Consider the following 26,883-nt stretch of genomic DNA (forward strand, 5'->3'; position numbering starts at 1 on the left):
CCCCGCCAGCAGAAAACACGAAACGCCGGTCAAATCAAACTGGCAAACCAAAGCTTTATTTTTTTTTTTTCTTCCAAGTCTTTGCTACAGTACCTAGGACTGCTGCGCCTCTATACATAATTCACAATCGTTCCTGAAATCATCGGTTATTTGGCACCAGTTTGTGTTTACCTTCAAAACACTTGTGGGGAAGGGAGGATTAATTTCTGTTGGAAAAACCAAATCTTGATCAGAATAGGAGCTGCCGTCGTGAAGCCAAATTAGCTGAGTTATTGGAGAAGCTTAAAAACAAAAAAAAAAAACCCCAAATCCTTACCTAAACCAACACATTACAGAGAGCTCCAAAACAGAGGTCAAACATTAAAAGGCTGATATAGGCTTGAGTGGTTTATAAAACCTATAAAAAAAGACTACACCAGCAAATATGCCCTTTCAGTCCACACAGTTTAGAAATTAATGCAGGGAGCAACACTCGCTAGCTGGAAATCTTGTCATGGGAGAACCACACATATATACCAACAGGAGTACCCCAAATCAAATGTTAAAATGCTCCAATTCCCAATCCACGTAAAAGGAGATTCACAGGAAGATTCAATCGATCCATGAAATCATAATTGGTTGGGCAGTTCAAACTTCCCCCAGCAACCACTAAGTCACTCATACAGGCTCACATGTACACGGCTCAATCCCATTCAAATTCCTCATGGAATAAAAGGATCCCAGGCTCTACTGAGTCTTTCCCTATCATGCAAGAAATAAGTCTGGCTGTGCTTTAATCACCATCATGTATTACTTCAGCCACAGAGTACCAGGCAGATTAAGTAGAAATGCACAGTTTTTAGCTCATCATCTGCAGAAGTGTTTGAGAGGCTCAGATCCTGGAGAGTTCTAGGTGGGCACACAGTCAGTCTCTCTTCATGCAGACTCAGTGGTCTCCACTGGCTTAATCATGTGGTCTGGTTTGTTGCCAGCAGCATAGTGATCCCACATCTGAAGATAAAGCCGCTCCAGGTCCATTGTATACTGTTTCGTGTTGAACAAAGGACTGGATATTCTCTGCTTCCAGACTTTGCCACGTATTTTTTTCAGGCTATAAAAAAAACCAAACCCAACAGTTAAAGCAGTCGCAAGAGATTCCAAACACTTCACAGTACTGCTTGCTTTTGAAATCTACTATTTTCAGCTAACCCAGAACTGCCAGTACAACGGTTTCAAAAATATCTGCTCCCCGACTTCCACCAAATTTATACTGCTGTTCCATTCCCTCATAATTTCAGATACAGACTACCACATAACTCAGAGAGCTGCCACAGTAACGCATTAACTTGTTGCATTATTTGTAATGTAACTTTTTTTTTTACAGTACAATTTTTGATTTGTAATAAGTGACAAACGGCTTAATCTTCAATTTAAAAAGAACAAAAAGGTGAAATATATTGCACTTTTTACCAGGTAAGAGCCTGCAATTGTTCTAAATGAGCAATTTACTGTAAAAGCAGAAGCTGGCTTAACTGCAAGACAAGAAACCTCTAGATGAGGATTGCCTAGCTATTTTAAATATTAAATATGTAATCTGCAGGATTAAAACTACTGATAAATCTCAGCACTGTGCCCAACTACAAGCACTTTACATTCTTGATGTTACCACATCAGACAGTACAAGTTTGCTTACTATTCCAGATCAGTTCCCAGTTTCACAGCAATATCTTCGTATTCCTGTCTACTTTTTGCAATGAGCTCAAGACAACCCAGGCAAGTGAGCTGGGAGGCAGCAACTCGTGATGCAAGAGTCTCGCCTGTAAAAAAAAAAACATAAAAATTTGATAACAAGAGTAACCTTATCAAGTAACATCAGCAGAGCATGAGTTACTTTCCTTTTGCCTCTATATGAGGCAACAAAGTTTATTGGGTTTGCTCTTCATTATTAAAAACCTAATAATACTCCAAATCCATCTGTTCTGTGTAGGTTCCCCACTGCATTACCTGGCATGGTGACCATAGGAGTCCCAGCCCAGAGCACATCCATCCCAGTTGTGTGCCCATTGCAAAGCGGAGTGTCTAGACAAACATCAGCCAGTTGCCCTCTCCTCACATGCTCTTCTTTGGGGGCAACAGGAGAGAAGATTATTCGGTTTTGGGAAAGACCCAAGTTTTGTGCATATTGCTGAATATTGGGCTCTCCTACAGCTGGGAAACGTAGCAGCCACAGCACACTGTTCGGAACTCTTTTCAGGATCTGTAACGAAAATAAGGAAGCAAATACAGAAAGTTCAGTCAGAAACATCTCCTTTTCCAAACAAGAAATTACCATATACCAAGATGTAGCAAAAGGCGCATTCAATACTTCATTTTAATCTTCTGAGATACAGAGCAAGAAAAAAACCAGATAATCATTTCAAGTGAAATAATTCAGATTGCATTTCTAATTCTGCTGAAAGAGACAGCAACTCTGAGCAACAGTTCACAGAACGCTACTTAAGAGAGTAAATCTTAAAATTTATGATCTCATTTATTTACAGGCCCATACTATAGAATATAAAAAAATTACCTGAGGTAACTCTGCACCACACTATAAATTGGACCTTGATACAGACGCTCAGTGGTCAGATCTATCAATTTACCACCAGCCAAGGTCAGTTAACTTAATTGTGCAGACTAGGGAAGCCCAAAGTTATTTCACAATGGAGTTCCAGCATACTTAAGCTGTGGCAGACAATTTTTCACTGGCTAGAAGCAGAGATGTGATTTGAAGTCAGTTAAAAAATTCTATACTCCATTAACACCAAGTCCTGCAACATGAACATCTGTCCTGATTTTAGCTAGGATAGCATTTTCTTCTTAGTAGCTGGTGCAATGCTGTGCTTCGGACATGGTGTGAGAACAATGTTGACAGCACACTGATGGTTTTAGTTGTTGAGGGGACACAGCCAGGACAGCTGACCCAAAACTAGCCAAAAGGACCTTGTGTATCACTGGGGGAGGTTGGCTGGGGCCTGCTGATTGCTGCTCAGCTGGGTGGTGAGCAACTGTATTGTGCATCACTTGTATCTTGCTCCATTCCCTTTGGATTTTATTCCTCTCCCCTTCTCCTTCATTTTCATTATAATCATTACTATAGTTGTTATTACCATTACTGTTTTGGGGGTTTCCCTCCTATTTTATTTTAATTATTAAATTGTTCTTATCTTAACCCTCAAGCTTTACACTCCTTTCCCATTCTCCTCCCCATCTCTCAGGGGCGCAGGAAGAGTGAGTGAGCAGCTGTATGGTACTTAGTTTCTGGCTGGGGGTTAAACCATGACAGCATCATAAGGATTCAAATAGCTCAGGGTCAATGTTTTCCATAGAACAGTAACAATTTTAACCTGCACGAAGTTTCTACTAACTCGAACAGAATAGGTATGTTCCACAAGTCTGACCTTAGATTTTGTATTACATACAGGTACTCACATTGGCCCACATCTGTAAAGTGGAAGGATCAATCTTATACAGCTGATTAAAATTACAGTATACAACAGCATCCTCTGGTAAGCCATACTGAGAACGAGTAGTAACAATTATAGTCCGTGGAACTTCCTCACCAGTTGCTGCTTTGTTGTTAATCTAAAGAGAAAAAAAAAAAGCTATTGGAACACTGAAATTGCAGCAAACAAGACTACACCCTGTGGGACTGTAATGAGACACACTGCAACATCTGTTAGCATCACAAGTTAATGTAAGCACATCCTTGGTTTTATTATACGAAACAAAATTGTTTACTTAACTCATAACAAGAATTTAATTGGTATGCATCCATGCTTGTGAACACTGGGCATTTTCATGCCCTTTCTGTATCCCCCTGAAAATCCAAGTAACTGGAATAATTGGAATAATGAATCATATAAAGAAGCATTACACTTGGACTGCTCCCCTCCTTACAGTCACTGCATTTCCTTGCACCCAAAAATGAAATTATGACTTCAAGAAGAATAACAGAAGTCTTTAGAAGGCAAAGCCGTTTCTTGTGGTCTGTTTTCTGGTTTGTATGTTTTGTTTTTTCACTGTTGGTTTTTTTGTGTTTTTTTTTTTTTTTTTTTAAGATAAAAGACAACAGGCACAGAACAGATAGTCAGGACTAAAGATACAGACTAACATGTAACTGATAAACTGTAAAGGAACCAGCTGACAATGAAATAATGGGAAACGCTGAAAGTTAAAACTAGAAGTGTTATTAATAGACTTTAAAAAATGAACAGATCTTACAGCCTTCACAAAGAATAGGAACATGCTAATAAAAGACAGCAGAGGACAAAGTTGGGATAATCAGAATATCATGCAAGAGTCTTGAAGATTAGTAAAATGTAAGTATGATTTTTAATTTTTTTTTTTAAATAATAACAGGCAATCATTGGATCAAAGACAGATAAAAACGTCAATACAGACAGGGCAAAACTTAAGAGCCTTTTTCTTTATATGTGTATTTTACATACATACATATTTAAAATTTAGCTCAGTGGCAGTGTGGCCAGCCAAAGTATACCGTTGACAAACCTGACATGAATGACAATACCTCACTGTCACTGACTCCATTAGAAGATGTATGAGATAATCTAGTTCAACAGAAGTTGGTAAAATGCTACTTATCCAGGTCACTGAGCAGACCTCAAACCCACACTGCACATTTCTCATCAACCTATGCCCAGAAGTAGCTGGTATCAAATTAAAACAAGCACAAAGAAGGATTATATTAGTGTGATCAAAAGATAGAAATCCTGTTTTAGAAGTGTACCAACAGAGCTTGGATTGTTACATCTTGGTGGCAGAGTGCCAAGACAAGAATTCTCTATTATTCTCAGGGGACAATAACTTCAGAAAAAAATGCTAATAAGCTTACTGACCAAACTAACACATGACCTATTACCTTAAATGAAAGTCTCTGTTATGAACAAAAGAATTCATAAAAAGAAACCAAGGCATGAGAATTATGAATAGAGTAGTGATAATAAAAGGTCTAAGAAAATGATGAAAAACTCTCCTGAAGGACTGTAAACTGAGTAAAATTCATAAGTCAAAAAAGTTATGCCAATGTCAAAATATAGTATTTTTAAAAAGAACAATTCTGCAAAGGAAGAAGTAATAAACAAAACCAGTAACTGTCACGATCACTAAAATCCAATTAACTGTTAAGCACTGAGAGGTGACAGTATAGTGCATCATTAAGGAAGGTGTAAGGAGATAATACGTGCTGATACAGTGGAATAACTTTGCCTGTATTACCCAGCCATTTTTTTCTAAAGGAATAACACAACTGAAACTGACTAAACAGCTCACAAATGCTGCAGGCTGCAGGCAATGAACAAATCTTGCCTTTAAATTCTGAACAACCAAGTGTCTTCTTTATGTAACAAGATTAAATTTCTTCGGACTTCAGACAGCCTTGTGATATAACCCGTCTATCTTTGGGAGGAAAGATCATCTTCCAGTACATCTGCAGCTTCCAACACATTTGCAAGTTAACTTCAGTATGAGACTGACTAAACCATCGTGACAGAAGACAGACATTTGCTTGGAGGTTTTTCTTCCTTGTTATGTTAAAACATACAGATACAATGTAAGACCCAAGAGAACAGTATCTTGAAGTGCCTCACCTGAGTAGTTGCTAATCCATTACTGATGTTGAATCCATTAATAGTTATCTGAATTTGCCCACGATTAATCATCTCAATCACAGCTTCTGCAATTGTGTTCATAGGAATGACTGGCATACTGAGGGCAGCATTGCCGTCTGCATTGTCACAACTGTCAGGACACTTCATCTAAGATAAATCACATAAGCATCAGAGAAAGTACCAGCTTCAGTCCCTAGAACTGAAAACAAAGAAGTAGCTCTCACCTTAACAATCTTGACATCGGGGAGGCTGTCAAGGAAAGCCTTCAAGTCAATGCCATTCAACACAATCCTATTATCATAAATATGACCATTGGACTTGAAATCAATAACTGCTTTTTTCTGTTTAAAAAAAAAAAAAAGAATTTTTTTAAAATGTAAAGGTTCTTTACCAAGCACCATTTTATGAAGACAGCTATGGAAAACACCTGCTTTTCTTGGTCTATTTTCCAACATACCTTCAGATGAGGGAACATGTTGGCATGGTCTCCAATAAAGAAAGTGTTTGGCATGTAAGCTAATTTCTCCGAATACTGCTCAGCCACCTCAACTGGCGAAGTTTCTTTATCTGTGATGATATAATCCATGAACAACGCCCCACTGGTGCCAGGATACCCTAGCCACATTGCCTAAAAAACAAGAAAGCAAGGGTCCAGTCCCAGCTGCATTGCAAAACTAAATGAAGATAAAAATCAATACATTTCAAGTTATATTTTTCACCTACAGATTCAAGTTCCTTCTTTGTGCTTTATCAACTGAACAGCAACCACCAACCCAAACTTTTCACTATCGAGACAGTGAACAGTTCAAGGATGTTCTAAAATAGATCCCTCAAGCAAAAGGCCAAAGTATCCAGCTATGTGCAGCTACGGCCAGAATACCAACCATCAGTGATAACAGCTTCTCTTACTTAGCTTGAGACAAACTTTTGTAGCCTAGAGTAACTCCAGTTCAGGCTTCTCCCATTCTCTTTCCACAGGCATTTTAGAAAATCCTTAATCAAAAAATTGACTCTGACTTATTGTAACTTGAATTTCACTAAAACTTGATATTAAAACACCACAACTAACTTCCACAACTGCTTCAAATACCCTTTTTTTTTGTCCTCACTAATGCAAGAAAGCCAGTGGTGTACAGGAACCTCACAGAATTAAGTTCTCATTCAGGACAGTCAACTGACCATAAAGCATATAAAACAACTCAGACTCCTCAGTTTCAACAGAATGATCCTATTTGCCTCACATATGCTAAGCCCTATAAAGTCTCTCTCACTTACTGATCAACATGAACCTTCAGAATTTTTTTCCACTCTGCCAGAAGAAAAAGAGAAACTTCCTACTCACAAGTGGTTTTTTTGAGGTACAGAGCTCTCTAGTTACCTGAATAGGTGCTGGTCTCAGGGCAAATAATTCATTGCGGGCTCCTTTGGTGTAACCATTCATATTAATGAGAATGTGTATCCCATCCTGATGGATGCGGTCTGCTGCTTTTCCATTACATGGTATCTGAAGAATAAAGAAATACATATATAAAATTTATTTTCTTTAAATAAAAAAAAGGTTTTTTTCTCAGTCTTTCAGTAATAAATGTGGTTAGTCATCAGTGTACCAATAGATAAATGTCAACTGCATAATTTAAGTGAGACTTAAATCCCATTACTTCTGGTTTTATAGAGGTGCAAGTCCTCAACTCGGTCAAAAAAACCCTGCTGAAGCCAAGAAAAACATAAGTTTGCTAGACACAGTTGAAGCAGTTGCTGACAGAAACTGTAACTGTGGCAGGTACTTGAAGATTGCCTCTGCACATTCACATCAGGAGTGATGCCTAGCATTGCCAAGCTCAGCAAGTCATGCAGAAAAATATCATGTGAACCACAGAAAGAACTCTGAGCAATACTGAAACTGCTTCAGTCCTTGGCTAAATCAAAAACAAAGAGCAGAACTTCACACAAGGTATTACCAATGACCTTCAAGAAGAACAGCAAAGCCTTGGAAATTACAACATGTTTCTTCCTGTCTAATACTGAAAGGTAAATAATTTTCAACAGTTTTAAATTCCTCCAAGAATTATAGTCACCTACAAGCAGATAAAAGAAAATACTTGATAGATGTCTCTAGTTCAGCAGTAGAAAAAAACTCAGAAGCTAGAAACTGAGGCTATATAAACCACCACAGCCCCACCACCACTTCTGTAAGCTCTGATCATTAATTAGCCTTATGTAGGGCAAGATTCCCAAACTAAGGCAATACAGAGAAATTACTTCAAGCTGAAGATCAAGAGTAAGCCAATTAGCTACTCTACCACTAATGCTGACTCACCCTGCAATTAATATGCACCATAAAAGTACTTCCTTTTTGTAAAAAGGGAAAGCTACTTCACACTTCATAGCAAGGCAAACAGATGCACACAGGCAGTTGTATCAATGAACAGACAACAACTGGAGTTCCCACCTTAGTTTAACTTTCAGTGAGTTACACTGCTAATGCAATAGATCACAGCAAACCATTTCTACCCGTTTAACCCTTCTGTACAAATCTTTTAAGAGCTGCACTATAACCTAAAAATACAAGTTGATGCCTCAATAATTTTAAGTAAGAAAACTCAAGTGTATCACTCCGGGCAAAGGAAGGAATTCTTCCTAGATAGCTGCTAAGTGCACCAACAAACATGAAAATGCTGTCCTCTCTTACTATGACCCAAGGCTTTCTCAATGTCCACAGCTGCAAAAGCAGGGGGGGACAACAGATGGCTTTCCACAAGCATAACTGAAGCTCATTATTCTAAAAGAACATTTTAAAGGATCAACTTTGCAAAATTTATCTCAGAGAGCAATTCTGCTGACACCAATTTAGCACTTTTACTTATGAGAGCAGGTCCTGAATAACATGACGAGTTTAAAAACTGCATGCAAGTTTTACCTATGACCTAATCTGGGACTGTCCAGGTGCCAATCCAGTTCCATTATTAATGTACCCTAATTATCCTGTGTTGCTTTAGGGTTTTGCAGGTTATCTTGAGAAAGTGTAAATCTTTGACTTCTACGTACACTGAAATTAACATCAGTTTTCACACAGAACTTAACAAATCAAACTCACCTGTATATGTTGCCAAAACAGCCTTTTGATAATGGGGCAAAATCCCCCCATTAATCATCAAGCCTCTATCTTGCCTCACTGGAGTAAAGCAAGCTTAAATATATTTAGAGTTGTGGCATCTTGACTTAGTCATATCTAAATATCATGTATATTATCTTAAGACCTAATGGAACAGTTATTCAATATTGCTAACATTACTTTCTAATAATCACACAGAGGTCACACACTAACCACTGCATCCCAGGTAAGGTAACACTAATACATCTACAAACTCCAAAATTCTCAAGACTAACATCAGCCTCATTCAAGAAACATTTGCAACTAAAAATCTCAAAACTACAGGCTGGTCTCTTCCTTCACTTACATCTGCTAAAAGGTCAATGCATCAAAGAAGCTCACCTGAGATAAATCAACAAAATGATTTGCTTCAGCCATCACTTTTACACGGAAGTTTGTACCATCATCAGGACTCAGGGCGTAACAGAATACCTAGAATACGAGGCACCGAAATTGAGTATCTGCAACAACTTGCCAACTAATAACTTCACTATAAAACATACGGTATTACAATTTTAAATTACATTAGCAAAATTACATCTAGTTTCATACAAATTATATTCTATTTGTGTGGCATTTGCCAGCTGAGAAAGAAGTGCAAAAAATAAGGGGCATTTGACACATCTGCACCAGGTCCCAGTTTTACCTAGTTCTGGCGCTAGGGTATGGTACTGCATCTTGCAGACATACACACAACGTTCTCATCTGTGCAAGGTAATTTGAACAAACTTATTTGCATATGCATTAATTTCTCTAAGAATGCCTTTTAGAAGACACCTTTGAACTTGTAATTAGTGAGAATCATAATTATGAGTCAGGTTGAACAGATAAGCTAAGCTTTGGGGAAGCTTTTTAACAGATTATATTAAACAGTGACTAGTTTTCTCCAATTAAGAAACTGCAAATGTATCTGAGAAACTCGAAGTTGCCAGGTTATGTAAACAGGCATCTTAAGCTAACCTAGCACATACAGATACAGAACCAATACACAGAGAGATTCTTGCAGGACGAAAGCATGGTTTTAGTAAAACAATAATAAACTTCTATTTAGTATTTAAATTAAGTTCTGTGGAGCTTTATAAATCCAGAACAGGAAAGACTGCCCTTTGTCTCAAGCTGACTCAAGGATAACGGTATATTCTCCCCCACACCCCATGTATTCAGCCCACCAATGTAAATGTTTCACGATCTGATTCATAGTCATGCTTCTGATAACAATTCAAGCAAGCAACTCTGCCACAAGGACTTCAGACTACAAAGACTTCATGACCAGGAAAAATCAAGAAAGTTAGGAAAAAGTCCCAAAACAACAAAAAAAAAGATTCATAAAAAACACTTTTGCAAAAAGGAAACACAATCCTTTACAAGGACAAGCAAATTCTCATGTCTTGGAAAGCAGGAGCTCAAGACCAAGGCAATTTAAATAGTCAAAGAGCAAACAAAGTAAGTGGGAATTAGTTTTGTTTACAGCCTCAGTCCCTTATCATGACACCCAAATATAGACGTGACTGTCTTTAGCATTGTTAAATTCCATATGCTCCTTCTGGAGTAAATGTAGTGTATCATTTCCTTTTGAAAAAGATGTAGTCAGACCAACCTGAAGTTCATGTTTGTGATTCAGGTATCCCAGACAAAAATACATGTAACAAAACCAGCAGCGGAGCATGAATAAAAATAAGATGCATAACTGTAAATCACAAGTAACCTGATAGTAGTACCTCGATGCTGAAACACAACTACTCAAAGAAGAGCAGCTGAAGCTTAAAAAAAAGTTTTCCATAGGCCACCAATCCTACCTACAGCAGTTCTGAGGACAGGTATCTAATCTGCCTACCTTCTAAATAACACTTCATATTGGTAAAGAAGGATGACTCAGGCTGGAGAACTCTTCAACTCATTAAAAAACACCTGCTAAGAAAAAGCCCTGAACACCTGGAAACTAAAGTTTGCCTTTGCCTAGTTTACCTGTCTGCACCAAGAAAAAGAAATTGCCACTTAACAGCTGTTATTTAAAGCTTTAAGCATTCCATCTGTATTTTTACCTCAAATTTGTCTGGGTTATGCATGCCTGGGATTGACTGCATTAGGTGTGAGGTTGGATGGTTTCCAAAATCAGAGCTCACGTAGCCAATACGAAGTCGACCTTCACTGGCTTTTAAATCCTTGGGATGCTCATATGGTGGTTTGTGAAGAACATTAATCTGTCAAGAAAATATACACAACTGTCTATAAACTCCAGAACCAAACCCAAATGCTCAACAGAGGGGAAAAAAACCCACCCATGAGTTGTAGAATTAGCCTTATGCCACATTCAAGTGGTCTGTGGGCATCTATTGTTTCAAAACTGCATTATACGTAATCCACTGGAGCCAAGTGTAATGCCCACAAACTGTGTTACAAGTGGGTACTGTCACATACCCACATGCAGCCAAATAAAGACAGACATCACTACTGCAAGTTGACATTTCTACTTCTCTACCAGTTTAACTGTTCCATCCCTAATTATTAAATATACTGACACCACACCACTATGACTAGGGAGTTCTCAAACTACAAGCCACTTGTGACCCGAAGATTACTCCTGTGAAGTACCACAGTATGCTTTCTGTTCTTATGCTGACCATCTTCCCCAGACGTCAGCTTGTAGCCACTATCACTGACAGGATTATTAAGCTATTAAGACAAGCCAATCTGTATGCTAAGTGTTATCTTCTGAAGTCTGAGATCTTTACATTAGTTAACCAGACCCTTCCACTGGCTGACAGTGTATTTTCAGTTACAACTGCTCAAGCAGTCCATCTCAACATTCACAAGCGTCAACAGCTGTGACTCTCTGGCTGAAAAGAAGAAGAAGTTGCATCAACTTATAGTTACAGAACTCGCCACCGACTGCAACTGCAGTCTTGACAGCTTGAGGTGATGTGCGGTCTTGTGGAAATGGCACACAGTTAAATAGTAACAGCAAGAGAAGCTACATTTTTGGGAAAATCTACTATACATAAAGTATTCCAAAACAGATTGACAGCAAATACTCAAGTACCTCCTACTGTGATGCACCACCCTTGCACATTGCTGCCATCACCACTAAAGTGAGTACATTTCAAAATCCCAGAGCCTATCAAAGCTCACAGGTTCCAGCCAGGATTCGCTAAAGGCAAGTTCAGGATCCAGGCACTATGAATGATGGAAAGGACCAGATTTTCAGAAGTATGAACACAGAGCAGCCTGGATCTGTTTTATGGTCAGGAAAGACTATTTTACTCACTCTGCTTTTCCAAAACAACCCTTGCATGTACTTTGCAAAACTAGACGAGTACCACTACATCCTACCTCTCAGAAACCTTACAAAGGCTAATAACTATCTGAGTATTAGATTTTCAGTGGGATCAAGCAAAACCACTCAGTACTTCAATCATAACTGGCCTGTATTAAACTTCCTACCTTGTCCAAACACAGATTTCCATGTCTCTCAGCAATAGCCTTCCTAAAACTGTGAGAAAGGGGATACAGCATGCTATGATGTGGGTGGACAGAAGGTAGTCTGTTTTTCTCCAGTTGATCAGCTACAATGCTAACAAGCTTCTTCATTCTTTCATCATAGTCTGTCCAGTCACAGACAATCTAGAAAAAGGAAAAAATAAAAAGAACATTAGGACAACAGCTCCCTTTGATCTTTATCACATATTTCACAAGTTGAGGCTCATGCTTCTTCCAAAAATAGAAGCAAGAATCTTTGGTTATTACTGTTGATGACTTATAATCTTATCTTCTGATTTAAGGCTTAAGTTTACCCTTCACATTTAAATTAGTGACTGGTTGAGATGATCGCGTTTAGCATTTGCCGCACAAAAAATCTTAAGAATTACAATCAAAGCCCCATCTTCCTCACCTGCAAACAGTGGGCCAAGTTGCAGTAGGCATCTGGGAAATCAGGCTTCAGTTTCAGAGCAGTGCGGTAAGAGGCAATGGCTTCTGGTATATTCCCTGAATCCTATAAAGACACAGAAATGAGTCAGCAGATAAAAATATACTTAGAAGTAAATACAGTGTCCCACCATACCCTAAGAGTGAATCATTCACACGTGCTACCTTGTGAATAGAGGCCAGGTTGCTGTGGGCGTCAGCAAAAGCTGGGTTTATCTGAATGGCACGGGTGTAGCACTGTAGAGCTCCCTGAACGTCCTGCATCTCCTTCAAAGTATTTCCCATATTAGAATAAGCATCTGCAAATGTGGGGCTGATTCTGAGAAATAAAGATAATATATTGTCATCAACAATTAAAGCTCCTCCTCCATTGAGGAGACATACCTGTACCCAGACCTTATGGTTTGCAAAGCAATTATTTCAGTGAAAATATGCTACTGTAAGTCACTCTCTGCAAGTCACAATCTATGGCACTGTCCTTTATGAAAGGCTGGGACTATTACAGATAGTATCCATTTACCTAATAGCCTCTTTGTAATGCATCAGAGCTTCCTGTAACTTTCCTTGCTGTTGCAGAACACTTGCTAAATTTGAATGCGCAGCAGCAAACTCCGGAAACACCTGGAAGAAAAAGAAGTAGAATCAATCTCTCAAGTGCCCCAAGTAGACCACATTAAAAAAATACTTGTGCATTTCTTACTCTTTCTTTTACACAACTTGTGTCTTTGAGCAGACACTCCCCCACTTACAACCTAAGAGGGAAAAATCCTCTGTTATATTACACACTCCCAACTTGCATCCCCACCTGTCCCTCATCAAATTCCACTGTACCTCAAGAGCCTTCCGATAAAGACGGACAGCTTCCTCAATATTCCCCTGTTCCCGTTTGATGTTTGCTAGATTGTTGAGAGAATCTGCATGAGTGGGACAAAGTCGAAGAGCTGTATTGTAGCATTCTTCTGCTTCTACCACCTTCAAAAAAAGGGATATTGTTGATATGGTAATATTTATTTTAACAGCACTGTTTATAAGAAGTCATTACGCAATCACTTTGAACAGGTTCAAGGTGCAGGGTTTCCTGAATTAATTCTTCCTTATGACTAGAGGGCAGCATCCCATCTTAATAGAGCTGGTAACAGCTAGCGTCTAAAATACACTTTCACAGTACTTCTAAAAATTTTACAAAGGAAAAGTAGCACTTCTTACACTGCCTTTCTCCTTCAGGGCGTTGGCCAAGTTACAATAGGCATCAGGGAAGTGGGGCTGTAGCTCAATAGCCCTCCTGTAGGTGTCTATCGCTAGGTCTATTAGTCCTTGCTCATAATACACACAGGCAAGGTTGCCATGTACAACTGCATGATTCGGACTCAAACTCAAGGCTCGTAGGTAAGCTGCTACAGCTCTGTAACAAGAAAAAGAAGGCAAACAATCATCCACGGAGCAGTAATTATATTTACCTTGGTCAAAAGAATAACCCATATTAAAACCCCCCAAACTTCAAGGGATATGTATTATTAATACATTATACACAAATTTGTCCTGTAAGACGTTACTGAAAATGCGGAAGAGCATTGCCTGAATTAGAACCCCAATCAAGGGATGAATTAATTATACATGTTATTTTAAAACTATGCTGAATGCTGTAATGAGTAGCAGACTAGAACAATTAGGTTGTCAAATAGGAATGTTTTCCTCCCACCCGATGCTGTACAGTAATCACAAGTTAAGTCTTCTGGAAAAAAAGTAAAGCCTTTGCCTACTTCTGTTAAACACTCTTCATTACTAAAATAAGAATGAGACTTTGGCTCCATTCCCACCCAGCCCCACCCCCCTGACCCCAGTTTATTATTCATTTCATAAATGGTTTGGGTTGAAAGGGACCTTAAAGATCATCTATTTCCAGCCCCACTCTTGCTGTGCCACGGGCAGGAATACCTTCCACTACATCAGGTTGGCTCAAAGGCTTTCAACACTTACAGGGAGGATGAATCCACAACTTCACTTGGGCAACCTGTTACAGTGTCTCACCACCCTCAGAGTAAATAGTTTCTTCCTAACATCTAATCTAAATCCCACCTTCTTGCAGTTTAAAACCACTACCTCTTGCCCTGTCACTATGCTCCCTGGTAAGGAATGGTTGTGCCTTATCCTGTGTAAACAGGTGTAAGGGGATTCATTATTCCTCTGGACAGGACAGTGAAGAGACACTGCACAGCAACTGTTACAATAGGAACAGTAGCTTAAGGCTACATGTCTTCATCCTCTCTGCTAACCAAACACATGTATCAAGCTTTACTTATACTTCAGACTTTACTTTCTCCAAAAGAGAGATCTTTGATTATATGCTCCTACAGTGCTATATAAATACTGTACGTATGAACTCTAATCTGATTTCTAGAAAAATCACAACAGTATACACAGTAAGTAGAATCTCAAAAAGTTGATGTGAAGTCCAAAATGTTGAGGAAACATTCTCCTATTTAGCTCATTAATTTGTGGTTAAAACAGAGATCACTGAATGATTTACACTGTGCAACGCAACTAGTTACAATAACTAACCTGTTCCTTGCAAGCTTTTATTAGATTTGGAGCCACAAACCACAGCTACCAGAAATTATAATCCAATTAACAGATACAATATAGACACTGCATACAAATAACACAGCCTGGATTTTCTTACAGAAACAAAAGTAAGATATACCAGGTCAGAGGTCTTGAAACAAGTTAGTTCAAGACGACAGCAACAGTACTGCAATCCAAAACAGTAACATGATGCCAACACGTAATAAATACAGAAACACTCATTTTTAACATTTTTATTAAGTACAGGAAAGTGACAAAAAGCAATACATTCCACAGGACCTTAATTTTTTTTAGAATTCAAGTAACTCGCTCTGTATGCATTTCAAAGCGATCTGCCTGCTTAGCTTACAGCACAAATCTTCACTATACAGTCCAAAGATACTTTACATCAGGATACATAATTTCTATCTTGATAGATCTGACAGGCCACTAACAGAGCAATAGTACTTATCTGCTTACCTGTCAAATATTCTTGCCTCCTTCAGGACATTTCCCAGATTGATGTAAGCATCCAAAAAATTTGGGTCAAGTGTTACAGCCTGAAAATATTTTTGAATATTAACAGTTTTGAGCATTAACAGGAGAACATTCTATGAAACCTAGCTGGTTTTCTGTTTGCTTGGGGTTTTTTAAATTTGATAACCCCAATCTGTAAGCATCTAAGACTTTACCCATAACCTAGTAAAAAAGAAAACTTAAGCTATAGAAATCAATCACAGAGCATCCAAGTTATTTATCTGTAGAAACAAAACCATACAGTACCTTCAAACGTATTCATTTGCTTATCTAGTCAGTTGCAACTACTGCAGAATAAAGCATTAAAACATTTATTTCACATTAGGCTGATTATACTTAACACTCCTACCTACCCACGCCACGATGCCTTTAATTTGGGGGTGGGGGGGGTGTGGGGGAAGGTATCGGAGAACTAGTTAATGACACCAATCTAAGAATTCTGAAACAATAGTGGTAAAAAATAATCCTGAAGAAGAGGAACTAGTGTGTCACTTAAAATTGTTCTCCTCAGTTACCCATAGGACTGTAATACCTGCAACAAAATCACAATGAAAAAAAGATTTTAAGCACAAAGTAGTTTCTCCCTCTAACACATGAAACATACAAAACATCATTCCCATCAAATTAGATTTTTAAAAAGTTTATTCCAGAAAAGGATTGTAAAACCACTTAATGAATTTTCTTTTACATGTGTGTGAAGTCTTTAGGGCAACTGTAAACATATCTCTGTAGTGGCACACAGGCAGTCCGAAACATCAGGAAGTAAAAAAAAAACCTGAACAACTATTAACATAGGATGTTAACTAAAAGGATCCAAAGAACTCTGTTCTCTGCTGATCAAAACATTTAATCTACAAGCAGACAACTGCACGTACGTTAAAATCTAGCAGTGAAGCTGACTGGCTTAGATAGTTACCTTTTCAAAGTGATGAATTGCAAGCCAAATTTCTCCTTGGGCATTGAAAACACAGCCAAGATTACTCCAAGCCACTGCAAAGTTTGGTTGAGTCTCAATTGCTTTTAAGTAACAGGCCTTGGAACAGTTAAAGAAGAGAGATACAAGGGAAGGGGAATATTTGTAAAAAGAAAAAAAATAAGAAAAAAATAATTGTTAGTATGCCTTCTCTAACCAGCCAAAAGTGACCCTGCAGTATAGGCTAGCTTGCGCCAAAACTAATGCGCTGCAAACTGTTGTTGATCCTGCGCCAGCGCAAACCAAAACCCAAGTGCAAGCCCACCATTTTTCAGTTATGCTGGTAACAAATTAACATGCCTTTAGACACCAGGTCACCACAGAAATAATCTTCAAAATAATTTGAGTAGTTCAGCGGAAATATCTGCCATCCTTAAGTACACAAAAAAACCCTAATGTGTAAATACAACTTTGCTGTGAAATGTAATTGTTAAATTGTGTAGCATTCTAAAACAGACAGAAATTACTTAAAAAAATAGAAAAACTAATGAAAAAGATGAAGCCATTCTTCGGTTTCAGCTGTCCTTGTCAAGTGAGATGACATACCCCATCCGTATCTTGTTTCCCTTCCCCCCCGCCCCACCCCCAAATACATCGAATCATCTGCAGCTTCAAAACCTCAAATGACAGGATTGCATGAAGGTTTAGGTCCCTGTAATGCAAGCGCAAGAAATCGCTGCGCATCCTAAACAGCACGGCGCCACGCTATCGCTGCGAACTGCTTTGCTATATTGATTGCCCCTAGATCCAGTGAACGGCCAACCAGAATCATTAATCTACCAGACAGGCCCATAACAAACTCTCATATTAAATTTGATATCTGGACTCTTAAATGTGTTACAACCCAATTTCATCCAAAAGGCTGCAGCCTGGAGCTTGGGCAGTCACCCAATCAGAGATTAATCATCTAGTCAACCGTTCACGAGGGCTTAATCGCACGCAATGCGCGTTACCGCTGCGCAGCCTTTGCGCTACTGCAGGATCACAGCGCATCATCAGAAGAGCAGAACGCTGCAATCCAAACAAAGAAGAAAAAAGGAAAAAAATGAACAACCAGAAGAGTTAGAAGCTTTTACTATTAACTATCTCCAATTATTTCTTTAAAAATATTTTAATTTACTTTTACTTTATTTCTTTGAAAGAATTTGTGGCTACTAGTATAAAATATTCTTACATTACTTGCTTGTAATTAAATATTTTAAGCTGTTTCTGAAGCCACAAGACAGAAGATTCAGGCATGGAGGCAAATGGTTTTGCTGTGGCAGTTACAAACCCGTTACCATATTTCTCATCATGTGACTTTTCGGTGCGTTCCTTGCTGGAAGAGGAGGAGGAGGTGTGTGTCTGCCCTAGATCCAGGCCTCGAGCTCCCTTCAGCGAGGCACCTTACGCATGGAATAGGAGGTTTCACCCACCTGAAACCTTCTAAATACAATATCAGTGGTGAAAAACCAAAAACAAGAGAGAAAATAAAACAAGATCATTAGTAAGAGTTCAACAAAGCAATTGCATTTTTTTGGATATGTCTTAACACATGGGAATGAGGACAATCTGTCTGTAACAAGGGAGACATGCAGAAGGGAGAGGGTTAATCAGGGTAATTGCATACAGCAGGGACTTTTTTTTTTGGAAGAAAGGCTCTGAAATATCTACAAAGAAATTAAATTTTAGTTCAAACTGTAAGGAATCTGCTGGCTTGATCTTTCAAATGGACTGATAACCAAAGAAACACATTGCAATTTACTCAAGATGTTTTTCCTCATTTATTAAGTTCTCACAAAACGGAATAACACTTTCAAACTAGGTGTCTCCAGAGCTCTGAAACAAAGAAGTCAGCAACCTAAGGCAGGCGCAGTGTCTTGGCCTATACCAGTCACACTAAAGCTGCAGTGAAGTGCAATTCATGTTAGCTGTCCGCTTGGTGGGCTGAGAACCAAGTGTCTCAAAGACTGTTCAAACTGTGAATGCTGCTACAAAATATTTTCAACCTGGATCCGACCAAATCAATTAGGCTGCCCTAGGATGGTACGCACATCCAAGTTGTTAAGAGAAGTCAAAAAGATAATGAACTTTGAACCCGCACTCCAATTACCCCATAAAGATCATTAACCCTCCCCAAATGGTGCTGCAGCCAAACAGACAGCTACGCTGTTCATACACTCCACTTTTTAGCATGCGCGTGGGGCTTGGAGTGACAGACGTGGAGTCCAGAGTGTTTTCCGATTTCTCCACACTCCTCACCCCTGCAGCGCGGACGCGTAAGGTGGCTTGTAACAAGACAATTTCTTTGTGCAATCCAAGTTTTAACATGCCAAGAATTTTAAACTCATCTTGGTGTTCGAATTCTCAGTTTAGGAAACACAAGACTGCTAGAAGCCACCTTTCCACTACAGCAAGTTTTCTTTCGATCAGTTCATTTCCCAAACAAACCAGCTTTGTCCTTCTGATTTCTTTATTTTGGGGTAGGGGAGAGGGAAGACATGAGAAAAGATATTCGGGGGTTTCGCATACTGCAGCTATTGATCGTTTACTAGCCTTTCTTCCACTATCAAGGGAAGGGAAAAGTTAAAAGAATAAAAATCTTTAAAAGCCAATATTACAAGGTAACATTTGGATAAGTTTCTTCTCCACTTACAAGCCACAAAGGACTTTAGAAGAGCAGCATTTTCAATAGCACCTGCATCGTACAGGGATCTCGAGCTAACCACAGGCTCTCTGCTTGGCACCAGCAGGCAAGCCTCAGATTTGAAGGACTGTTACTTATTTCCAGATAAGAGCATGATGGAGCCCCTGCCCAATACTTCAGAATGGTATCAGACAGTCTAGTTCAGCAGAAAGGCTTGGTAATGTTCCATTTCTTGACTTAAACCAACTTTTAAACATGGACATGCCATATCTTGCCCTGCAACTACTCTGGGGTGTTTCAGTGCCTTCAGTTTTCAGCAGTTTCTCAGACTGTCTGTAGATCAACGCAGATTTGAAGACTTGGTGCAAAGTTCAAGTTTTCAAAACACTGACGTTTACATGTATTCTACCCAACACCTACCTTGGCTTCTTCCAAGCGACCCAGGGCTTTGAGCAGGTTCCCCAGGTCACTACGAACACAGTACAAGTCCTGGAAAATCAAAGTCATACTATCAGCTTCAGGACTTCAGACACCCCAAAGGTCTTCACAGAGAACTTATAAAGAACGCCCCAGCCCTCTACAGCTTATTTTTAATTCTTAATAAATACATCACAAGTATCAATTACTTATTCTTGACCTAACATTACAGCCAACAGATAATCTTCCCGGTTTTAGTACTGTAAAAATACAACTCTAAGAAGCAGAAAGTAGCATTTCATACAATCCCTCTTTATACAGAAATATAAAACTGAAACCAAATGCCTCTGCCTCCAAGCAGCTTAAGTTCTTTTGCCATATGTACATGAAGATCCCCCCCCTTTTTTTTTTTTAAAGCATGACTGCAAACCTGCATTCTTAACTTACACCACTGCCATTATGATTTTTTAATAGATTAAATATAGCGGTTTTGCTTCCTGTATCCCCAAAGCAGGTTTTCGCCCTGTTTTTCCCACTAATCCATGCGTTTTAAACAGCCCTGCCACTTATTCTTTCACTTGTAACCACGGCACAGGCTGCAACTGCATTATCTAACAGTAGAGATCACAGAAAACGGGGACATTTTTGTCAACACTAGCAAATGGAGTTCTAACCTAAACAAAACTCAACTCCTCTAAGAAAAAACAAGATTCCGAGCTCTTGTTGGACTGGGTTTGCATTTGCTTTTCCAAACAAGAAAGGATATATGCACACTAGACAGACGATGCATTTCAAGTGCTTTTTGACAAAACATACAACCAAACAGCAAGCAGATACCATCTTTTTTAGTACTATAAAAATTATTTGAGTACAATGCAAAATGAACAGAAGACAGCAGTCTGGTAGATCGTTTACTAAAAATGTCAATTCAAAGCAGTTACAACCAAAAATCCAAACACTGGACCTATTTTATTGGAGTCACTTATAAACAGATACTCAGTTTCAGCCTATAAAACATAAAAATGACATTTCTGTAAACCAGACAACAGTGGAAATTAAACCAGGTAACTTTTGTCACCATGAAATTTCTGACTTTGTGATAAAGTAATACCTGATCATTTTTCAAGATCTCACATTCAAGTGTGAGCAGAGATTCTCTCACCGTAATAAGTGTGCCTTAAAAAGCACACAAAACTACATGAGGTTATTCACAAACTTCTGACTTTGGGGGAGAAAAAAACACACTCAAAGACCAAAATAAAACCCCAATTCCTTGCTTTTCTGTTATCGCAACAACACAGGCAAGTACACAACCAGCAGCCCTTACTGTATTGCAACACAGAACTTGGAACTTTTTGTGACAGAAGTCTTCCAATGATCCTTAAGAAAGTATTAAGTATACCATTAAGTTTATGGTGTACAGGTTATAGGGAAGGATTATCACTTGTTCATTCTTTGAAACCTGCTATTTGTGTGTCCTGGGACAGTACTAAAGCAGAAAGAAAATTAAGTGTTACTTACAGGGTTGTACTGAAGGGCAGACACATATGCTTGTACTGCTCCTTCCATATCACCTGCAGCTACCAGCGCAGCAGCCAAATTAATATATCCATCAATGAAATCTGGTTTGAGGCGCAGTGCGTGTCTATAATGTTCAATTGCTTCTTGTAGCTGTCCACGTTCCTTGTACACATTGCCTAGATTTGAGTAGGCTTCGGCCAACAGAGGATTCTGTTTAATAGCTAAAGTGCTGAAGTGAGCAGACCTGGAAAAAATCAGACAAGTTAGCAAAAAAAACCCAAACCTAAACAAAAACCAAACCAAACAAAAACAAACAAACAAAAAAAAGCCCACCTTTGACTTTCAGCATTTACCTATTTTCCTAGTTACTTAATGAACATTCATGCTTATTTCAAGCCAAACATACAGCCAACAAATCTGGACTTACAGAGCTGTCCTGTTTGTTTAGCTTCTCGTAGCTTAAACTATCATCTCCACTTTTCCTATTTTAGATTCCACTGAAAACTCTCATTTGCAATCAGTAGCATTCAAGTCACCTCACCAAACCTGAGCTCATCTCAATTGGAGAAAGCACTACAGAAATCCTGCAAAGCCTCCTTCAACACTTGTATACTTTGCAATGTTCCACTCAATACTCTTTTCAAGAAGCAGTAAATAGCTGACAGATGTAGATGTAGAATTCTGTTGTATCCTCCCCCATTTTATTTTTCCATATCTGAACTGTTATTACAACTTCATTCAGAAGCTTATATAAATCTCAGCCGAAAGTTCTTCCTTCCTTCACCATCACACACATATTTACAGCTAGAAAAAGTGCATTTCAAAATGCTTGAGGCACAGAAAGCAAGATCAGTAACAGGCAAGCAGAAAAAATATAAAGACAACTTTCAGATGACAAAAATCGTTAACTGATCATGCCATTTTGCGACATTTTTGTAACTTAAAAAACAACAACAACATAAACCCAAAACCCCCCACAATGCAGGTGGAATAAATAACCAAAAGCTTTTGTTTACACATGTAAATACCTCCAGTACACAGAAGTGTGGCTTACACTCCGATATTAATGTGTTCAATATGAAAATAATACGAGAATAATGGCAAGATCTGTTGCTTGTTGTAAAGCAGTTCCAATTTGTATTTCTCTTACTCTAACAACATTAAAAAAGTAAAAACATTATTTTTGACCAGTCCTTACTGCTGCCATGAAGTCAGTCAGTGCTTGTGTTCAGTGATAAAAACAAAATGCTAGAATAGAACTTCTGTCAGCTATACTTAGTACTATTACAAGTTCAAACCATAAAGAAAGCTTGACAGAACACCTCAAGTCTCCTACCTGTCCAATCTGCGACACTGGAAGTGAATGGACGATAGTAATAAAAGCACACCAGTGTTATCAGGCTCTTGTCTCCAAAGCTGCATGCAGTGTCTCTCTGCTGCTTCAAAGTCTCCTGCCTGATACTCACGATGAGCCAACTCCGCTAACCCTTGGAAGGAAAGCATACGTTTCGTTGGTTCTGGAGAATCACCAAAACATTTAAGGGGGGAAAACAAAAAGTTAGATAATGGGAACAAAACAAAAAAACAGAACAAAATGAAAAAGAAGTGTACACAACTGAAGGATGAAAAGGTTTGAAATTACATAAAACACTACAGCACGTGGCAGTTTGAACTCTCAGATCTTCGTGTCCCCACCTATTACTATTTCTAACATCATCTGTACAAGTCCATGACTTCATCAGCTAGTAATAGGAAGCATGTAGACGGTAATGACTGTGAATATTTGCAAGTCAACCATTTTCCATTAACCTGAGATATATTTTAAAAGATTCCTGGCACGATACTGTACTTCAGCTCACAACAGCAGAAGTGCTGCCAACAGAACAATAACTCTCCTCACTCTCCCCAACTGTAAATCTTATGTTTTGTAGTATTAAAAATAAGTTCTAAAAACCTATTAGGGAAATGAAGGACAGCAGAAAAAGACCTCAAAGGACTTGAACAAAAGAAAGTTTTGCTGTGTCGGTAGTGAAAGTCCCTTAAACAACCAACAAAAAAAAAAAAAAAAAAACCACAAAAACTGTGTAACATTCCTTGAGTCCTCTACACTCCTACATTCTCTGTAATGAGGATTCCTTCACAGAAAAAAAAAATGGCCTAGGAACAACATCTGATAAGAGACAAACACACACTTCAATGATTATGCAAATGGTCTACAGAAGGAACCATTAACAGACAGGGTACAGGAAAGGAGTTACTGCTTCTGGATACTTAGCTGCAATGGGATTGACACAATGTTTTTTGTATTTAAGATCCAACTGTGAAGAACAAAATACTTAAATAAAACACCACCTGTTTTAGACAACCTGAAGTGTGAGAAGTAAATTTCTTCCAAAGCACAGTTCTGTATTAAAATATAGAGAAGCGTAGCTTGAAAAAAAACACAACCGTTCATCCTAGAAAGAAGTGCTGACCTTCAAATTCTGCCTTTATACCAATGATTATTACTATTAAAAGTCTTAATTACTGCAAGCATCTCTTATTTTTCCTCCTGAAGTCCAGCGTTTCTAGTACTCTGCCATCACTTGATTCCACTTATGAAACACTTCTAAACTGGACATACAGAGTTTTACAATTCTGAATTTAAACAAAACAGAAAAATCCTTCCTAATACAAGGAAGCACTTCAATATCCAAATACACACATCTTTGCACTTCAGTATTGCAAAACTCCTCTGAGACTCATAGTTCTTTTGTGAGAACTTTAAAGATAGCAAAATAATCACAAAGACATTAGGTCCAGAGTTACTATCTAGTGTTTATTTTATGAAACTGGGATTTATCTAAAATAATTATTTTCAAAATTGCTTTTTGAGCACTATGTTGAAGACAAGATTGTAAACACTACGTAATTTAACTGAAGTTGTTTTTCTAGATAGTATGTTGTCTCTGTCGGCTCTAAAAACTTGAAGCGTTTCACAGTAAGTTGGAACTAGCAAAGCTACTTGCTTTCAGATACTTGACAAATTACTAACCAAGTATTTTCATCAAGATTAGATTCCCACTTCCTAGAAGCCTAGCTTAATAGTTTTCCAAACCCTCGCTAAGGCAAAAGTGGGACTTCAGTACCTAGTTAAACCTGCTAGCAATAGCAGGTAACAACTGTTACCCAACGTGAGAACGACAGCACCACTTATGGAAGTCCAAGGAGCTGACAGTAATGATGATACTGGAGTACCAACACGCTGTTCCTCACTCCCTCCTTCTGCCGTTGTTAGTCCCTCTAGCAGTCGGTGTATTTTCAAGTTCTGCTGATGGCACATACAAGGGGAAGCAGGACAGAAAAAGCCTGTCTCCTGGACCTAACTGAACCATTTCTTCTTCAAAAAAATTTCAGTAGTGTTATTAAATTTCAAAGCTAAACCAAAAAAAGAACCCAAAGTTTAGACTTACAATTCTTACGACCACTTGGAAAGAAGCTAAAAAACATTACACAAATGTTACATTTTGCCAACTTAAGCAAAAAGTGAAACTGAAGTTGTAACTCCCAGGGCAAGAAAGAAGGTGGTGCAGAAATACTGTATTTAATACCTCAGAATAATAATTGCTAAAAAAAGCAACAAAATAAGTGAAACACTTAACATTTTCTTTCATTTATCAAGTCTCTTCACAAAACCACCCCCCCCAAGGAGATGAAGGAGACTGATCACTCAGTGTAAAACAGGCAGTCATCTACCTCCAAACAAGTATTTTAGCAATGATCCTTGAAAAGTTCGTTGAAAAATAGGAACCAGACAGCTAAGTCATAAAGTTCAAAATGAGCTAAACTTTTAATAGAAAGCTGGCTGGAAGAAAAGTTCTACAACCCATAAAATCCGTAACACGGTGATTGCATAATTCAGTGTCTGCTTACTGAAACCATTGGTAAAGAAAATAACTGCAGCAAACTGTCACAGACAGAAAAATTCTTTATCAAGCCTTGCATGCATAAATTTAGGTACCTAGGCTAACCTGTGCTACGTGCTTTGATTACGACCTTGGAAACACCTAGTACATGCTATGACAATGACCCTTCCTGAGACTTCTACAGAATGCAAGCAAAATAAAAACCCGCACAGAACTATCACAAGTGTACCCAAGGCCGGTTTTTTTCCCCAGAACTAACATTCTAAGCACCCACTACATGCTCGTGCTCAACCTTACATCTGGGTAAAACCTAGGCCCGAACAGGAGCCACAACCATCTGGGACGCGGCAGTGACAAGGAGCACAAGATGCTCTCCAAGCATGCACATGGTTCTTTTCACCTCCACAGATCAAGGATGCTGCAGCCTCGCTGACGAGACCTGCAGATCTAGCTGAGGAGCAATGAAATACTGTATTGCAGCACTTAGCCTCTCCGTTTCCACTTCTGTACCACGACCATTCCTTTTTACCTCCCTATCTCTGCACTGCTATCCCATCCTCCTCCATAGATGCTATTTTTTTCCTGCTTTTCCCAGGCACCTTTTCAGCTTTTCAGACCCTTCCTTCCCTCTGGTTACAGAAAGACCTCAAAAAATCTGGGGCATAAAGCCGCGCTGACCTTTTATCCTTTCAGTGAGCAGAATGCTGCTTTTTACTGCTTTATGGGGACAGCGACATTTCTCCTCTTCTGTCGCCCGTCCCTCAAGTTCCAGATGTGCAGGCCAGATGTAGGGCAGGCCCTTCCTTATCGAGGGCACGCTATCTCGCTGCCCAGCACAGCGGTGCTCCCTGGGCGTAGCTAGTGATTCTAGACCAGTTAAGCCGCGCTCTGGGTCAAGTTTTCACCCTACTTCGCCCTCCGCAAACACGCAGTCACCTGCTGTAGATAAATTTAGCAGCAGGAGACCAGGGCGGCAGGAGCCCCCCCCAGCGCGGCCCGCAGCGGCAGCACCCGCCGGGGGCCGAGCCCCGAGCCCGGGCCCGCCGGCGCCCCGGGGCGAGCGGAGAGCAGCACAAAGGCGGCAGGACCGCGCCGGAAGCCACCGCCTCGCCCACGCCGCCGCTTCTGGAAAGTTCCGCCGGGAGCGGGCCCGGCGAGCGGGGAGCGCCGCGCTCGGGGCGGGCCAGGCGCGGCCCCGTGGGGCACAGGCCGCGGCGTGGCCCCGGGCGGGGGCAGGGCCCAAGCTCCGCAGGGCTGCGGCGGTACCGGCCCCCGGCGCGCCCGGCAGCCCACGGTACCTGTGCTGTCGGCCACGTTCCCCACGGAGGTCGCCATCGCGAGAGGGGGCCGGCGAGGCTCGGGCGGAGGCAGCGGAAGGGCGGCGGGTGCGGAGGGGCCCACTCGGCTGAAGCGGCCGGTGCAGGACCGAGGTGCCCGCGGTCCCGGCGCGCTGAGGCGGCGGCGGCTCCCGAAATGGCGGTGGCGGAGGCAGCAAACTGCCGAATGGCTGCTGCCGGAACTAGCTCCCCCTGGCAAGTAGTCCGGGCGGAGCCAGCCAGCGGGCCCGTACGAATCCGCTGTGCCGCGGCGGAGGGACCTCTACCGGAACTTTCCCCGTC

The 26,883-nt window shown here is 39.8% G+C and overlaps 1 protein-coding gene across 4 annotated transcripts; it reads right to left on the minus strand.

Annotated features, from left to right (window-relative positions):
* Nucleotides 1–29: 29 nt before the first annotated feature.
* Nucleotides 30–26,823, minus strand: OGT (O-linked N-acetylglucosamine (GlcNAc) transferase). Of its 4 annotated transcripts, XM_037408030.1 has the most exons (23): nt 26,563–26,814; nt 22,696–22,876; nt 21,360–21,603; nt 19,842–19,910; nt 18,076–18,220; nt 16,739–16,855; nt 15,766–15,845; nt 13,930–14,125; nt 13,555–13,695; nt 13,244–13,344; nt 12,889–13,042; nt 12,689–12,790; nt 12,241–12,420; nt 10,842–11,000; nt 9,142–9,231; nt 7,027–7,152; nt 6,106–6,276; nt 5,873–5,989; nt 5,628–5,795; nt 3,451–3,603; nt 1,984–2,236; nt 1,673–1,796; nt 769–1,090 (listed from the first exon to the last, which is right to left on the minus strand). In XM_037408030.1, exons 5-23 carry the CDS (start codon nt 18,088–18,090, stop codon nt 916–918), a joined length of 2,622 nt encoding a protein of 873 aa, XP_037263927.1. In that variant the 5' UTR covers nt 18,091–18,220; nt 19,842–19,910; nt 21,360–21,603; nt 22,696–22,876; nt 26,563–26,814; the 3' UTR covers nt 769–915. The 4 variants fall into 4 exon arrangements, with proteins under 4 accessions (XP_037263925.1, XP_037263927.1, XP_037263926.1 ...); XM_037408028.1 differs by lacking the exon at nt 18,076–18,220 and having other exon boundaries at nt 30–1,090; nt 26,563–26,823; XM_037408029.1 differs by lacking the exon at nt 18,076–18,220 and having other exon boundaries at nt 22,696–22,846; nt 26,563–26,821.
* Between the last annotated feature and the right edge of the window lie 60 nt (nt 26,824–26,883).

Source organism: Falco rusticolus, chromosome 14, assembly GCF_015220075.1.
Source record: "Falco rusticolus isolate bFalRus1 chromosome 14, bFalRus1.pri, whole genome shotgun sequence".
In the NCBI taxonomy this organism is placed as follows: domain Eukaryota; kingdom Metazoa; phylum Chordata; class Aves; order Falconiformes; family Falconidae; genus Falco; species Falco rusticolus.